Consider the following 18,094-nt stretch of genomic DNA (forward strand, 5'->3'; position numbering starts at 1 on the left):
GAACTCAGTTTAGTTCATTTAGTTCATTTGCTTGCTGTGAGGAGGAGGATGGCTCCTATGCAGAAGTAATCTGAAATCTGGTGCTCCCATGTCTGAGCTTAGTATAGTCCCAGTTGTGAGAACCTGGGAGTGTGGCACGTAAAGCTACTTGTGCCCAGGTAAGCCAAGTATTGGGATTTTTTTTTCATTCCCCAACTCAGATACTTCCTTTATGGCACTGGTGCTTCATCGTTCTGCCTTTTATTCCATATTCATACTCAGAATGTTTTTGTTATCTTTCATGGTCTTTGAAAGGAATGTTTTAGAAAAGCAAATCTTAAATGTACATAAGTCCACAAAATTGAAATGCTATGATTTTCACTCATTCTATCTTATGGATGTGTTTGGATTGTTCTCCGAGGAATAAGGAAGAAGAAGAAGAAAAAAAGAAATTTAGAACAAACCCTTCTATTAACTGCATTTGACTAACATTGTGGGGAGGGAAAGATTATGATCAGACTATCATTGACACTGCATCAAGGCTGTGTCTTTGACTTTCTGATTGTCAGTTTGCAGCCTTGATATTACATGTAATTAAAATGAAACTATTACTTTGGCAGCACTGAGATGATCAACTCTGGATATATATAGACAGAAGCTATCTGAAAAGGTGCTTATAGAGATGTGCATACTTAATTTATGTCCAGTTTTCTGTGCCAAAGAAGGGCTGTGCTGAGAAACTGGGCTAAACGATGAACCATTATTTGCAATAATAAATATCCAAGTCTAACTCTTACTGCTTAAGAAAGAAAAGCCCTGAATTCTGCTACAGCTTTTCTTCTGTGAGTGTTGGTAGAGGTGCCCAGCAATGTGCTATGATGGCACTGCCCTTATTGAAGAAGGGAGGCCAAGAAGCCGTTCCTTAAAAACTACATCTCTGATGTTTAGCACCTAGTTTTGTTTTGCCATTCCACAAAGGTGAGACAATCCTGCAGCAGTGCTTTGCTCTGCACAGAGGCACTACAGGAACCGACTGGGCAGCATCTTCTCCAACACCAGTGATGTGCAAGCGATCTGCAGTTTTCTCTGTCATGCTGTATTTGTGACGCTCTGAGATAGCTCAGACCTTGAATGCAGCGGACAGAGATGAGCAGAGAGGAGGTGATGCATATGGGCAGAGAGAGACGTGCCGAGGAGTCTGAAGCTACAAGGCAGTCATGTTTGGTTTAAATTACTCATTTCCAATAGGTCAGCCTTGTTTGGGGTGGTTTTCTTATGATCTTGGGCTCTTCTATATCAGCATGCAGCTAATGCCTTCTGACATTTCTGGCTGCTAAGAGATTCTTAGTCTGGTGAGCATAATTTAGCTCCAGTTATTCAAACCGTTTCTTCACTCAAGTCTTCCAATTTATGCTTCTCGTGGTGGTGGTGCAGCAGCACAGACCGAGGAGCAGAATTATTTATCTTAACACTGGATCTAAAATTGTGAAGTATATGTGCATGAAGGAACGGCTGGTAGTAAACACAACACGGTATCTACGAACAAACAAAAACCCATGTTATGTAAAACTGATATTTACTGAACTTTTTTCACTGGAGAGTAAATGGAAGAACAAACACAAGGCAGATGTGAATCATATTACTTAATGCTGTCCTGGAAACTGTTCAGGTATACGATGATGCATGTGCTCTAAAAATCTCTATAGAGCAACTAAACATGCTTGCCAGATTTTGATTATAGCTGGAAGTAAATGTAAAGAGATTCCTAAGAAAGTAATTACTTCTTTTCTGAGTTACAAGCACAGAAGTTAGAACACTACATTACTACATATAGTATAAATAAAATAAATAACTGCAACTCCTTTAGTGCTTTTAATATCCGTATTCATGTTATACGTATTTCACGAAGGTTCTCAGGGGTAAGGAATCAATGGATAGGTATCGTGCTGCACCGCATTTGCATGTTTAGTATTTTTTTTAATGGCTTTGAGGTAATACATACATCTCTTGAAAATATTGCTGTAGGGATGGGAGAATGTTGTTAAGAGCATCCAGCCACCAAAAAATAAATAAATCCACTTTTCGTTTTAAGCATTTCACTCTTTTTCCTGTTTCTCTTCATACCTTTGCTAGGTAACTTTGCCATGGCATGCAGCCTGTTTCTGAGTATTTGGGACTGAAAATAAGATTTTTTTTTTATGTATTTTATGCTTCTTTATGAAAAATAGTTTATTTCAAGTTCATAGATTCTAAAGAAAAAAAGTGATTCTGTTTTAAAGACTTTTGGTTTTACTACATGGAAAATATGCCAATGCTTTGTCTGAATAGTTTTTTAAGCAAACAAACAAACAAAAAAACACCTTCTCATACTGGAGAAACAAAGCAGAGAAAGGAAATGAAGTGAGTATAAGTAATAGAAATACTGTGATTTGTGCCTGCTTTCTGGGGGAAAGTACTTGTGTAGCTGAGTTAACTTCACATTGCCTTGCATCATGAAAGAAAGCTTGTAAGTACTCATCTCTTCCAGTAATTGACCCCAAATTAGTGTCTGTTATATTAAATGATTTCTTTCTCATGAATAGAAAACCACTTGTAATCCTCCAAAAAGTGCTTAATGACAGCATTTGCAGTAAGGCTCCATATAACAAGATTAAGTTAAAATGATGAGATAGCAAAGTCTGTTGGTCTGTAGGAGGGTGTGACCCTGTAATTGGATGATTTAACACAATTTGCAAAACACTGGCAAATTTCAGTCAGGTTTACCCAATGGTTTTTAATTAATGTATGTATACTGAATGCCCAGCAGTGTTTTGTTTGTAGCATCTCATTGGGTAGGGTTGATTGAAAGCAGATATTTTTTTCATGTAACTAGTTTCTATTTTGGTTATCTGCTTAGTTTAATTTACAGGTCCAGGTGGGTTTTCTGTTGTTATTATGAGACATTGTTAATCACCTGCTTGGAAATCCAGAGACCTAGCAAGGTGGCTGTGCTCAACAAGTTTAGGTTGCAGAAGTGGAACTACTAGAGTGGTGCAGATTATTGCGTGTGGTTGCAAGGTTTTTTTGTTTTGTTTTGTTTTGCTTTTTGGTATCTTTTGATGGCAACTAGAACCAGCTGAAGAGGTGTGTAACCAGGGGGACACTATGTTGTTGCCCTTAAGGTCATCTTTCCTCATATCTCTCCCACACATGCCTGATCTATTAAAATTAGTAATTTGTCTGAAGTAGAATGCTTCCCATCTCAAACACTGCTTTCTTTTTTTTTTTTTTTTAAGTGTTCGGTTTTAAAGTCACTTCTTCATACTGAGCAGATACTGGAAATCCTTGCAAGTGATCCAAAGACTACATTTTTGAGAAAGAACCAAAATCAGGGCTGCTATGTAATCTGTCAGGTCACAGTAATTAACTATGTGGCATAAGCTTTACAAAGACTCTCTGTTCAGATAGTTTTGAAAAGAGGAAGCTATAACAAAGAAGCAGAGTTTTGGGAGGGAATTAGATCTTGGTGATGTAAAATAGCTGAGATAAATGCTTAGGGGATTAAGGAGAAGGGAGCATTTAATACAAAACATTGCATAGATCATGCTGCAAGCACAGAAAGGAATTGCAGTTTGACAGGGGAAGGCTTTCTGGGTTGAGCTCTGGGTGATAATTTTGAGGCACTTACTCCTACTTTGAGCATCTTTTGTTTGAAGTGACTTCTGCAGCTGGTCCTGGAGACAGGACTTTGTTCTGAGCCAGTGTAGTTACTCTGCCGCTGCCTGTCCCTGACTCCCTGCTATTCTGCTGCAAAGGGGGAATCCAGCAGCAGAGGACAGTCCCAGTGTTGATTTTTCAGTAATTATTCAGGTGTCTGTCTAAACCATTTGTTTCTGAAGAGAAAGCAAAGTGACTGTTCCTGAGAAAGAGGAGTAATTAGCTTTGACGGGATTTCTGCTTCTGAAAGGATTTCCAGTAGCAGTCCCCTGTCGTGTATGCATGGATGCACACGCACACAACCGAACCCAGAAACCAGGACAGAAACATTAGTGGTAGTGCCAACTTGTAGCTGGTCCCTAGCATTTGGTTGCTGATGCCCAAGTTTTAACAGAGCTCTCGTGCCTGTGCTTCCTCCCGCAGAGGAGAATATTTCTCCCCTTACACAGCTGTCAGACGGGAGATGCTCAGCTGAGACTTCTTGCAGTGATCTCACTTTTCTGGTTATTTATAATTCATAGATGACATCATGTTGTACAACCCATTTTTTTTTTGATGATAGCAATTCATCGTCAAGGACCCTGATGTGCATTTGCACTGAAGAGGCTGATGTTACAGGAAACCTCTTGCATATTTGAGACATCGGCATGTTCACAATGAAAGTGCTTCCTGTCTTCTTGCACCGAACAAATATTCATGAGGCTGCATGCCGTAACATTCCTTCTGAATGTCTGGAGTGTGAACTGCAGATAATAAGTCTTTTTCAAGACCTCAGCAGTAATGTAAGAGGTACCACTTATTAGTAAAGTAGCTTATGAGACCATGCAGAATAGATCTTTTCTCATTGATTTTTATCTGTAGAAACACAGAAGAAATTTTAATCCCTCGAAAGGAAGAAAAGGAGACTTGAGTTTAAGGCTGGTCTCAAGAACAGCAGTGCAGCACCCAACTTGTTCATGGTATTTTCCCAGTTTGAAGCCAGTATCTGATGGTCTGTTAACACTGTCAGTTCATCAGTGCTCGGTAAAAATAAAGACTAAGCAAACCCAGGTCTGTCTGTTGCTGGCTAGCAAAGAAAGGGGAAGAATTTGTCTTCCTATTGAAGAGGTAGATGGTTGGTTGCTATTGCACAGTGCCGGTAAATGGTGCAAGACACTGCAGATGTTGTGTGGTCACTAGTGCTAACAGAATATTTGAGCGCTGCTGTGAAATTGAGTAATCATTTAATACACAGCAGATGTTTTACGTGTCTTGTGTCAGGCTGAAGGCATTGCTTGGTTAGGAAGCGTTTAAAAATATTTTTTTTCCTCATGCTTTGTCCCTCCCCTGCATTTCCCTTGGAATATTTTCTGGTATAAACAGCAGAAGTTATACCAGTTGGTACTCATAAAGAGGAGACAAATTTGACTGTCTGTCAGTGTTTCCACTATAATCTTGCTTGGGTTTTTATGTAACTCAGTAGTAAAACTTGTCCAAAGCTGCGCTGTTCTGTTTTGCATTGCAGTTTCCCCATTTGAAACTAATTAGAGTTAGCATAGAGGACACACAGTTCCTTTGCTTCTTCAAAGGAGGTTAAACTTTGTATGAGGAAGAGATGTAGATTCTGTTTTGTAAATAGGTATATAAAACAGTTCAATCTGAAATGGAAAGATGCTTATTTTGACGATACATTGCCTCATCTTGAAGGTTGATTTTAGAGAGTATAATGTCTTAAAATGCCTTTGAAATACTGCTGTGCTTTATTTGGCATTCTACGATGCTGTTTTGCTATGAGTTTTGCCTTTTTTGGCAAACAATTTAAAACAACATTGCATTTTTGCTTACTGATTGCTTAGTGTCAGTCCTCTTTGTCTGGACAGCAGCTATTGTGCATTTTAGAATAAAGATTTTGGTTCACTCATAACTTTCTTACTTTCTTATAACCTGCTTCTGACAGAGTAGCAGAGACTGAGGGTACAGGCTAATAAAATGAAAATAAATAAATAAATAAATAAATAAATAAAAGGAAGAATTAGAGGGAGTCATTTCTCTTCCTATCATCTATCATCTTCCTATCATCTTCCAGTCACAAATGTACGTGAATGCCTGTGGTAAATCTTTTTAATTTGAAGTTGGATTCTTCATGAAACATTATACATTTGCCCTAGAGTTATGTATACAGTGAAATTTAGTCTAATTCCATATACTTAGAGAATGGAGAAATGTCTTAAGAATTGCTGACAATTTGCATGCTGGTTGTACAAGTATTCTCAAATCACTTTTGTTTCCTACTCTGTAGGAAGATGCTTTCAGTTTGTATAGGCTGCCAATATTAAAGCATTATGTTGGTAGGAATGGTATGTCCCCCCTCCACCTTTCACATCAAATGGCAGAAAGTCTGACGTTATTTCTTTCGGCACATATACCTATGTGTCATTGTTGGTGAAACTTTTTTCTTCAAAACAAACTTTAGTTAAAAAAAAAAAAAATCACTGCTGTTCACAGACAGATAGGATAAAGTTGCTTCTGTATCCAAAAAAAAAAAAAAAAAAGGCTGGAAGTTGTGGATTATTTTCTTCTTGGACAAATGGTTGGCCTTTTGTCATCATCCCTTGGATTACTTGTGATGCTAATGAAGGGCAACAAATTTTCCTAAAAAGAAGCTGGAGGACAGAGGAGATTGTTGGGGTTTCCTGCATATATTTTTTTACTTGGTCAGTTTAAGTGTTATTTTTCTAAAGGGCTGTCCAGAATTTCTCAATCATGCACTTGTGTTATTGTGAATAATTGTGCCGGTTATTGTGAAGAGTCAGTGGTAGCCTGGCGGCTTGCAGCTCTCACCCCCCTCTGAAGTATTGGGTCATGGGCTCGAGCCCTGGCCACAGAGGCTTATGTGGGTTTCTTTTAGCAGAGCCAGTTAGCTCAGTTGGTTAGTGTGGTGCTAATAATGCCAAGGTTGCAGGTTTGATCCCCATACAGACCAGAGGTAAATTTGGGAAGTGATTGTCCCTGTGTACTCAGCTCTGGTGAGTCTGTACCTCAAGTACTGTGTTCAGTTTTGGGCCCCTTGCTACAAGAAGGACATGGAGGTGCTCCAGCAAGTCCAGAGAAGGGCAACAAAGCTGGTGAAGGGTCTGGAGAACAAGACTTAAAAAGAGCAGCTGAGGGAGCTGGCATTGTTCAGCCAAGTTTCCACCTGGTGCTGAGGTGTGCCTTCTCGGGAGTAGGGAGGACATCAGCACAGATGAGCTGCTCTTCATCAGCAGTGGGCGCCACTTGCTGCCTGGCTGGCATCGAGTGTGTCGGGATAGTGACCGCTGAAGGGTTTTTGTGGTCTCATTGAGTATATTAGGGTTTTGTAATTAATCAGGATTAGGGCACAGTGAATTAATTTAACAGATGTAGGTGTAAAAAAAAAAAAGGGGGGGGGGGGGGGGAAAGGAAGTATTCGCAGACCACACAGAAGCCATTTTCTTCTCAAATTTATTTTGAACCTTGGCCTCATGTATTTCACTGTTGAAGTGCTGTTATTCGGATCTGATCTAAAGTGGAGCGTTTGATCACCTGCAATTGTTAAAACCAAGCATGTGTTAGCATCACAACTTGCTGGTTTGTCATGGTTAATCATTTTAGCACAAACTGTGTAATCTTCTTTAGGAAAGATCCAAAGTCAAGTTGTTATGCTCATTTCTCCTCTGCCCTTCAAACATAGTCCAGACTTTCCTTTAAGATGTAAAGAAAAAAATATCCGAGTCTTTCAAGGTTGTTGATACAGGATGGCTGTCATGTTTCCATAGTAAAGGTTGGTGGGATTAATTTTCCTTCACGAAAAGCACATTGTAGTCCTTTGATGTAAAACTGAATGTGTACTTACAAGCGGTTTGGCATTTGGAAATTGGTTCCACTGCTGGCAGTATGATTATTGCTGTTGTGTAAAAGTAAATACTTTTTCCCATCGCCCAAACAGTAGAAAGCTTCAAGAGTTTCTCTTTCTGCCTCTGTCAGACTCCGCACTCTGACTCATGTGCTTTTGCTGTCTGTAGGGTGCAATGAATTCCTACATGAAATCCTGATAAGGTACATTAAATGGGTATTTTTTTTAACACCACCATTTAAAATATTTTTTTCCTGTGTATAGCAATGTAAAATGAACCTTTTTTTCATCTATTTCTTTTATGTATTTTTATGAGCCATCAAATTTAATGATTCTTCTGCCCTTTTTTAGCTATGGTTTTATAATGGCTTCAGACCAAAATACACTGAGTTAGCTTAGAAGCTGGCTCAGTGAGTAAAAGAAGTATTTTACTGTAGCAAGTTTGATTTATACAATACTTGGCTTGCTTTGCTCATTACAATGCTAGAGCATGTAATTATGAAAGAAAACCAGTTTGCTGTCCCTTAAAAAGCCCTGTATCAATATTGTAATTGATAAGGGAGGAGGCTTAGTCTTAGAAAGGGGAACCCTCTCTTTGTGCAGCAAAAAGTAAAGTATGAATTAAATATTCTGAAATGGCTTTCCTGAACTAGAAGGAGGAGAGGTATAAAAAAGTTTCTTTTTGAGAAATCCAAACAGCGTATGATATCATTCTGAAGGTTTGAAAAGATCATTCAGCTGGGAATTCGTATGAACACAGATTTTTATCTCTTCAGATAACTTTTGTGTAAAGAACAACAATAATAAAATTTTCAAAAATCTGTTCTGAAGACCACAGCTGAGTAGTTTACAGTGTGTTTTTTTCCAACACAGTTCTAAATCAGATAGTTACAAGCATCCCACGCTTTGTAGTACCTACAGATTCGTTCTGTAAAGCCCTCCAAACTTGTCAGGGTAGCCAAGGCTTGGTTATCATTGACCCAGAAACACATATAATGAAGTTTTGTCTCAGTGGGCTAGGAAATAAAAACTCCAGTTACGTAACATTACTGGTGCTGGAAGACATTTATGAACATCATTATGCCTTATTTTTTGTAACGTCTGCTCAATTAAGCAGCATCTTCCTTCACCTCTAGTTGATTTTAGCTCCAGTAGCATCTTGAGGGAATGCAGGACGTGCAGCAGTTCTTCCTTCACAAAAGGAAGAGAGGTTCTCTTTAATGACTGGCAAATCATTAACTGTGTGAAAATCCATTTTTATTTTATTTTTCTTCTTAAGAAAAAGTGTGACCTCATGCTTTTTAATTCAAGAAATGCTTCTAAATGTCCTTTCTAGTGTAATGTATATTAAAATCAAGCTTTCCTCTGTCATCACAATATAACGTCAGTTTCTTTTCTAGTGCCCAAATGAGTCCTTTTATTTGCAAGGTTATTTTAAGTGGAAAACTTTCCAAAGGGCTTCAAAATGTCATTTTTCTTTCTTTAAAAAGCTGTTAAGGGAAAACGAAGAAAATAGCCTTACCACTTTTGAACTACTTTTAACAAGTTCAAAAGGAAGTCAGTTACCTTTTCTTAACTAAGGTGTCAGCACACAGACACAGTTTGAGATTATTAGTTTTTAAAAAGTGATGTTTCTCTAAGTCTGAACAGCAGATGATGTAACATCTTTAGCTCTCCATCTTCGGCTTTAGGCTGTGCTACCATTTTTCTTTGTTTAAAAACTCGTTATAGATACTTATTTCAAGTAATGCATTTCTATAAAAGTACACACAGGGGTGGGTGATACTTTCAATGCATAGCTATGAGCACATCCTCTCATCGGTAGACGGGAGTGGGAAGAGAAATTTTCAAGGGATGAACAGTCTCAGTGAAGAAAAAACCCTATTTTTGACTTGAAGCATCATTTTTGAGAAACCAAGGAGGAAGTCTAAAGTAAGCTAACATTTCTTGGCCTTCTGGTAAAAGATTATCAGTATGCATAGTAGAATTTTCTCTTTTGCCCACATCTGTGCTCTTATATGCCTGTTGATTTTGTTTCACCATGTGCGGGCACCCTGCAGTCTTCACTGCTCACTTGCCTTTGGCCGTTTCTAAGAAGCCTTTTGCACATGATGTGGGATATTCCTCCAAACTTTAAAACTGAATTTGAGATTCTTCCATTTAAAAAAGTGAATCTGAAATAATCAAGATGTGTTAATTACCGAGGCAAACAGCTTTATGTGCTTTTCCCTGTGATCTTTGCCTTCCTTTCCTTATTCTGGTGTTGGTCACTGTTCTCACCCATCACCTGAACACATAGGATGGGGTCTCATCTACAGAGCCCTGTATGCTGCAGATGCCTCTAGGTATCTCTGGGTATTAATGGTTGTACATTATGCACCATTTGTCTCTTTCTTTCTCTTGCCCTATAGATTAAGTAATAACAGACAAGTGCATGGTAGGATGCACTGTCCCAAATATTATTCTAGAAAGCATTCTTTATAAATGCATTCTATATCAGCTGCAACAGATGCGTTATAAAATTGATTTTCACATGGAGATGTATCCAGAGACCAAAATACCTCCTTCTGAAATTTTATACGTGTGTTATATTAAATAGTGTCTGCCACGAAGGAGCAGCTTTTAAGTGTTACGCTTATTTTGTCTTTCTAGTTGATTCTTTAATGATGCAAACAGATGGCAGAGACTCTGTCATAACCTTGATCTCTGTGTGATCTTTGTAAACAACCTTGTCTCTGAGTTTTCTCAATTATCCCACTTATTCTCCCTCTCCTACCATATGCCACGGACGATTTTTCCATTTCATTTTAGTGTATACAAGTAACAGAAGCTTTTCCAGCACCTGGTGCAGAGTAAAGATGACTAAGTAATTAAATGCTACAGGAGCTGCTGATAGGCACATAAAGCTACAGCGCGATAACCAGAGACAAGTTACAGTAACATGCGTCTTTACTTCCTTGAAGGAGTGCATAATGGGATCTGATTTAAATATCTTCTGTTTTTAAGAAATACCCCATGTGTTTTTTTGAAATTACCTTTGTCTTCATCTGTTGGAGTTATTAAGCCGGTCTGCTCCTTGAATTACTCTGTACAAGCCTGTACCATTAGAAAGAGGAAAAAAGAGGCTGTAAATCAACAGTGTGTAATTTACTATGCTTGAAATATGATTTTACGACAATTGAAGGAAATATACACTTACTGGGTACACTAAACTCTGTAAAAATTCATGAGTAGCAAAAGTTTTGCTAGCATTTTTTTTCAAGAGTGGAGAAGTCTTACGTTACAAAGTATTTGCAACAGAAATCTTAGAAGGCCATGATTTAGGCAAATTCCAAAATCGAGGCAGTAAGTCAGAAAATGTTGGCTTGTAAGAAGAGTTCCTTTCTATATTAGAAATCATAAGCATCTATAATTAAGAGAGGGCAAACAGATTAGATTTACAACAGAGTAAATGGCATATAGATTCTGAAGTTATAACGTGAAAAGCATGCATTTCCCAGTTACTGAGAGGGGAACAAATCAAAGTGGAGACTAAATCAATGACTAATAATGGTTATAAATCAGGTATATAACACTTTGTGGTTTTCTCCCCTAAGGGAATCAATGGTAGATGGCAGAAGGATGGTGTGTGGTGGGTTCTTGAGTTATTCTGTCAGTCAAGTGACCTGAAGGATCTCCCTCATGCTTGCAAAATGAATGCTGCAGCACTGTTGCAGCTTATTGTGATACTGCATAAAACATTTCAAGAGAGTAGTTTTGTCAGCCCCTGTTTATCAGTAGAAGAATTCTTTCAGGATTATGAGGAGGATTTTTTTAATTATTATTCTTGACTACTAGTATTTAAGGTCAGTTCTGAAAACTATGTCAACACTTCATCAGCACATCAGATTCTAGGCTTCTGTTTCGTTTTTTGTTTGTTTGTTTGTTTTTCTTCTTTTGTGAGAATGAAAAACTAATAAAATTAGTGTTTGTTTCTCCAGGAGTGAAAAATTCATTTCCTGCTTTACTTAGAACATAAGAATGAATTTAAAAATGAATGCAATAAAGCTGTTGGAAGCGTAGGTATTTGACTTGGTAATCTGTCACCAGTCTTTCCCTAAGGGAAGTAAAGCTTGCATGTTACCCACTACCTAAAGCATACAGTAATTATATATTTTAGAATCATAGCATGAAATATGTTGACATGAATTACTGCCAAAGTTGCATACAGCCCCTCTTTATGTGACCAATACAGCTACAAAATATCATTATACTTTTATAAATGCAAATATCATGTGTAGAAAAACTAATTGTACCAATGTGCTTGGAGTTCACTTTTTAATTTTGTGTTTACAGCTGCGTATTCAATGCATCTCTCCAAAAATATTTCCATCCATTTGCTTACATTATTAGTGCCCAGCTTCAGTGGCAAGTCTTGAGATGCCTGTCTTCAGCCTTGAAAGCCTCTTGCCATGCCTTCATTTATTATTTAATGTATTCAAAAAAAAGTTAGTATTATTTTTCTCCTGATTTTCTCCATCTAAAGAATAGCTAGCTAAAGGGGAAGAGTTTCTCCCTCTTCCAAATTCTGTGTACCACTCAAAGTAATACAAGTGCTTTAACTGTTTTAGTCCTTAATGCCAAGTAAGACACCCAGGGACACAGTGATACACTTCTATGCTGAAATAAGTGTGTGCATTCTGAGTAGCCATTGGGGAGGTATCTTTACAAAACTAAATAAAACACCCAAATACATGATTGCATTTATTATTTTAAAGAAATCTTTAATACAATAATAAAATTCAGTATTGCAGCCTTTGTTACTTGCTGGCTTTTTTATGACTTATTTTTACTCTGTAGTATTCTTGTAGATCTGATTTTTCCAATGAAATCTTTCTTCAGTCCACTCAAGAAAGATGATATTTGAGCTAGAGATTAGATTTATAAGTGGATTTCTTTTTTGCTCTGTTGCAGAGAGGTTTGCCTGGAAGGACAAGAGAGTATTATTGATATATCTGATTATTCTTGCATCATGCTCTCTTATTGCTGTTCTTGTTTACTTGCAGAAAGAGAGAAAGGGAAAATAAAGTATTGCTGAAGAAATAGGGACTAAAGCAGTGCAAGTCTGAGGGGCTGTTCTGAAACTGCTTTTTACATTTGTAGCATAAAATAATATGCTATAATGTTAAGAAATCTGTACTGTGCTTAATATGTTATTTTCTACAAAAGCATTTCAGTATTAGTATTTCATACACAAAGTTTCTTTGATGTATAAAGATTACATTGTCAAGATGTATTAGTGACCAGGCATGCCACAGATGATTTAGAGTTGATGGGCTATACGGGCCCAAGTCTGTAGGTTGTTCATTGTCATGATAGTCTTAAAGTCTCTTTGTTATCAACCTCAATTTGGACAGCTCCAATGACAGGGATGTTGGAAGGAGAGGGGGCAGAGAATCAATGCTTTGAGAGGCAAATCCCCCCAATTCAAATAATCTCTAAATAAATAATTGCAATCAGGGAAGTGAAAATGCTAAATTTGTAAACAAGTCACATAGGAAAGTAGAGAAAGGTGAGCAGAAAAAGTAGAGAAGGGCTTGTCTTATAGAAGACAGTCATGGTTAATGGTATCAAAGATAACTTATAAGTTATCCTTTGAAAGGATAACAAAGTTAACTCTTACACCGTATGGAGGAATCAGGAGAAAAGAACTCTTTTCTTCTGTCTGCCCTTATTTTCCACTAGAAACTATTTTCTCTAGTGAAAAGCTTTTTTCTTGTTATATAACATTGTGAACACTGGCTGACTGCTTTTCTTGAGAGAGGACTGAGCAGACTGTGTCAGCAAAATAAACCTTGATTTTATAATTAGAGATTTAAAATAAATGTTGGAAGATATTAAGCAGAGTGTTTTAATAATATTTAAAGTATCTTCGTTTGTGCTTATACTGGTTGGAAGTAATACAAACAAATCATGCAAAGCAATTTCTTTCTAGTTGAGATTGATTTATACTGAAAAAATGAATGGAAGAAAATGCTTTATAAGAAATGTTGTTATAGCTGTCTGCTCTTGATTTTTTGTTTGTTGCAATGGTATGGTTACACTTAACCCTTTAAAAAAATCGTAATCACTGGAAATCAAAGTATCATGCAATTCATTTCCATTAGCATGAAAATACGTTAAAATATTGATTTTTTTTTCCTATATATAAGCTTTAATTGTTTCTGCATGTAAAGATCAAAGTATTTATTGCTAGTTTGAAGAATGTGTTTTCAGAATGTATTCTCATCATAAACGTTCTGTTTCTATATCATTTAAGTTTTAAAAATATTATTAATAGGAGACGGAAACAAGAGGTACTGTTTTCTAAGGAATGTGAAGTATTTTTGCAATGCTTTTAGCAATTGTTGAATTATCACATGAATTTTCAGTAGATGCAATTTTTTGTTATTTAAAAATAAATCCATTGTAACAATGCACTGTACATGTATATTAGCAATCCTACCATAGCAATAATACTTTTAAATTCAATGTAGTAGTTTTAGTTCCTGTTAGGTGAGTGTTTTAAAAACCTACTGTTATCATCTTATATTTGCTTCTCCAAGTTATTTCTGTAAGAGTAACCTTTCTGGCCTTAAATAATTTCTTGTTATTTCTATTTTGTTAAATCTACCTTTTATCTAGCAGTCTGAATCACTAGACAGGTCTGGTCAGAGATGTGAGAATAGGGAAAAAGATATAGTACCTGTTTACAAGATCCAGTTATAAATGGTGTTCTTTCCTTTTGCAAAAGGCACTGAGACGCGAACTGAAGGATAAAGAGCAAACCATTCTCAATGCTGTGGACCAGGCACGAATTTTCCTTGCTGACCAACCAATTGAGGGTCCTGAGGAACCAAGAAGGAGCCTACATTCAAAAACAGGTCAGCAAATATTCTCTTCCTGTTTGGAATGGTCAAAAGGAAATAATAGAACTTATGTGTCCCTAGTACATTTTTATATCCCAATTACTCGGTTAGGTTTCAGAATTTTCCAAACCATATACTGACTGCTTTTATTTAAATGCTTTAGCCTTAAGTTGTTACTACATTGCTTTGGAAGTGCTCAAGTTTTTAATGGATAAAGAAAAATCTTTGCATTTCCTTTTCCAGTTTTTGATTCAAAATTTCATCAGTTCCTTTTTTTTTTTTTAATACAAAAACACATATACCTTAAATGTAGTCAAAGCAGTAATTCAAAGATGCAAACGTAATTTTTTTTTAACGTCATTATAGCAAAATTTTGCCCCACAAATGGAAATCAACGTATTCTGTGATGTATCTCATTAGAAGTAAAATGAATCAGCTTTAGGAAGGTAGTCATTACAGAATCATAAAGATTCCAGTCTTTAGATTAATTATTGCTTAGGAATGAAACACAGCTCTCCTAGAAATGATATTTGCGTAATATTTGTCAAGGTATTTGTCTGTATCAGAGACCAACAAGACCCTGTAACCCCAAATTATAAAAAATGTACCAAGGATCTTTGTAATTACATGCAAACTGCTATAATCAAAATACAATTAAGTCAGAATATTTTTCTGAGATAAGCTACGTTATTATAAAATCTTATTTCTTTTAATTACATAAGGATTCTTCTTGGATCTAGTAACTTGCAGCTATGGAAATACCAGTGGCAGTAAGATGTGAATAATTTACAATTCTGTATAATTTATAAAATTGTAGCTACTTCTGTAGCTATGGCATATAGTTACTTCTATCAGGAGTTGATTTTTTCTTTCTATATGTCATTAAATCTCCATGGCAAACATTTCGGGCTTGTTCAAACAGGTAATATTTCCTGCATCCATATTTAGTGTTACTTCTATGCAAATTTTTATGTGATTTCCTATTCCCTAATTCAACTTTGTGTTAAAGTTTGAATATCTGGTGATTAAAGCTATTTTTCCTTGTGATTAGTTTTTGTACCATAGCTGCGGTACTGTGCTTTACTACTTGCTTTTTGAACTCCTGACTCCTGAAAGCATTCTGCTTGTCTCACAACATTTACTCACAGATTTGTTTGACATATTGCATCTAGAATGCTTTATTAGAAAACCTGCAGTTGAAAAAATAGAGAAAGCTTACTTTATAGTTGCTGGTTGTGTTGCAAGAGTTTGAAGTTACAGACTGTCCTCTCAAAAGCCATAGAATTACCCAGCAGAAATGCTGCCAATGCATGAAATGTGCATGAGATGCATCATACATCCTTGTTATGCAATTTTAAAAGTATTACTGGTGTTGTTATGTTAAGCTCCCGTGAGCTACAGATGGCAATGACAGAATTGCAGGGAAGTTGTTGACCATAGTAAGTTGTCTAACAGTAACAAACAGGCAGGTGGCTCTTGTCCACTCATCATATTTAGAAGGAATCTATACACTGAGACTGTGAAGCTTCATAGGTGTGTGCTGTGAGCTTATTTTCCTCATCCTTCTTCAAGCTCAGTAGTTCCATACACCTCTTTTGAGTGTGTGGTGGGCTAGTCTCTGCTACCAACCTCGGCTGGTTGAGGGGAGGAAATAGGAAGAGCATGAGTGAGAAAGCTTGCCACGCTTGGTCTCTTCACCAAGGTGACCCAGTGGTGCAAGGGTCTGGGAAATGGAGGAGTATCTGCAGTCAGTCTAACAGTTTCTCTCTGCTGCTCTTTCTTCTCAAACCTTTGCTCTGTCCCAGTTTGTGCGCTCTGTAGGCTGCAGGAAATATCTGCCTGCCACAGTGCTGCTGCTACTGCTCCTCCTCTGACCCTCTGGTGTTGCCTCTGATGTTTCTCACTTCTTGTTTCTTCCTTCTGGTGTTTTCTGCCCATTTTTTAAAGCACGTTCTTCCAGAGGTGCCACCAGCTTGGCAGATGGGCTCAGCTGTCCTGCCGTGGGTCCACTGCAGAACTGGCCATGTCTGGCGTGGAGCAGCCCCTGGCCTCTTCTCACAGCCGCCCCCCCTGCCAACAGCTGGACACAGACACACTGTACAGAGTAGTGTTTCTGCAGATTAAAAAACTTCAGGCCAAAAGGTGCCTTTGAATCTTCTGTTCTCTTATCTCTTATATAATCTTATATAACATAATCTGTTAAACTTCGCCCAGTGTTATACGTTCTGACAAATGCCACCGATCTCCAGAACGCTACACCTCTGGATTTAAACCCATGCAGAGACATGCAGTCTTTCTTCTGAATAACTGTTTTCAGTGAGGACTGTGACTGCAGGCTTATCTTTGCTTTTGAAATGTTTAATGTATAATTTCCACACATTGGTATTTTATGCAATAGATTAAAAGTTTGCTCATTAACTTCAGTGAAGTGCACTGAACATTGCTAAAGGTGAGGAGTGTGGTTTTGGATTGTGAGCTGATGGGTCTATCTTCAGAAATATTCATGGGCAGTACACAATACTGTACAGTCATGATTTAAACATGCCTTTGGTTGCTTTTATAATACAAATAGCAAAACCATGTAGGAAATAGTAATAGCGTGAATTGGAAGATCGCTGTTTGATTAGTTCTTACCTACCTAATAGCAGGAGTGTTTAGGTGTGGGGTTAGTAATCCAAAGAGATTGTAAAATATCCAGCCACTGAAGTTACACAAAGGCACAGACAAAGCAGATGCCTTGTTTCTAGTTGCATAAGAATTGAGAATCACAGAATCACTAAAGTTGGAAGAGACCTCCAAGATCATGTGGTCCAACTGTCCCCGTACCACCAATGTCACCCCCTAACCCATGTCCCTAAGCACCACGTCCAACTGTTCCTTGAACACCCCCAGGGATGGTGACACCACCACCTCCCTGGGCAACCTGTCCCAATGCCTGACTGCTGTTTCTGAGAAGAGATATCTCCTAATTTTTAACCTAAAGCTCCCCTGCCACAACTTGAGGCCATTCCCTCTTGTCCTATCACTAGTTACCTGTGAAGAGGCTGACCCCCAGCTCCCTACACCTTCCTGTCAGGTAGTTGTAGAGAGCATTAAGATCTCCCTGAGCCTTCTCTTCTCCTGACTAAGCAACCCCAGTTCCCTTGAGGGTACATTGAATTAAATATTCCAGGATTATTTTATTCTCTCTGCAGGTTCTTCACAACAGGGACAAAAATTTGCCATATGATTCTGCTGTGACATCAATTCAGAGTCTCTTGTACATTACAATAAATTAAGACAATCTGAGTAACCTTTTCACATCCCCCTGAAGTGCATAATACAATCAAAACTTAATTGAAAAAAAAATTACCTTGTTAGAACATCTGTTAAAGATATTCATAATATTTAAAAATAGACCCTATCATCTCTTTTCAGACATCATCTTTGAAGCTTTCTCTATTCCTTTATAATGCACACTGCAAAAGGAAATTGAATCATACTCTAATACAGTCTTTGTATTAATTGTCTGACTTCAACTAATTTGCACTTGGGCTGTTAGGTACAGAAGTAATTCTGCCTAGGCACAAAGGAGTCAGCAATATCTGAGAGGTTTTTGTTTTATTTTGTTTTGTTTTTGAAATAAGGAGAAACAGTAAAGTTAATTTGAATTAACCAAAGCTGTAAACTCTGAAATCTG

The 18,094-nt window shown here is 37.4% G+C and overlaps 1 protein-coding gene across 10 annotated transcripts in view; it reads left to right on the forward strand.

The window, feature by feature from the left end:
- UTRN (utrophin) overlaps positions 1 to 18,094 on the forward strand; it is a 367,449-nt gene that overhangs the window by 257,801 nt on the left and 91,554 nt on the right. For all 10 annotated transcript variants that reach the window (XM_068677000.1, XM_068677005.1, XM_068677001.1 and 7 more), the window contains one exon: positions 14,301 to 14,430. In XM_068677000.1, coding sequence (XP_068533101.1) covers positions 14,301 to 14,430 — 130 coding nt within the window. The remainder of the gene's footprint in view (positions 1 to 14,300; positions 14,431 to 18,094) is intronic.

The sequence above is a fragment of the Anas acuta genome, chromosome 3 (genome assembly GCF_963932015.1).
Source record: "Anas acuta chromosome 3, bAnaAcu1.1, whole genome shotgun sequence".
Taxonomy (NCBI): domain Eukaryota; kingdom Metazoa; phylum Chordata; class Aves; order Anseriformes; family Anatidae; genus Anas; species Anas acuta.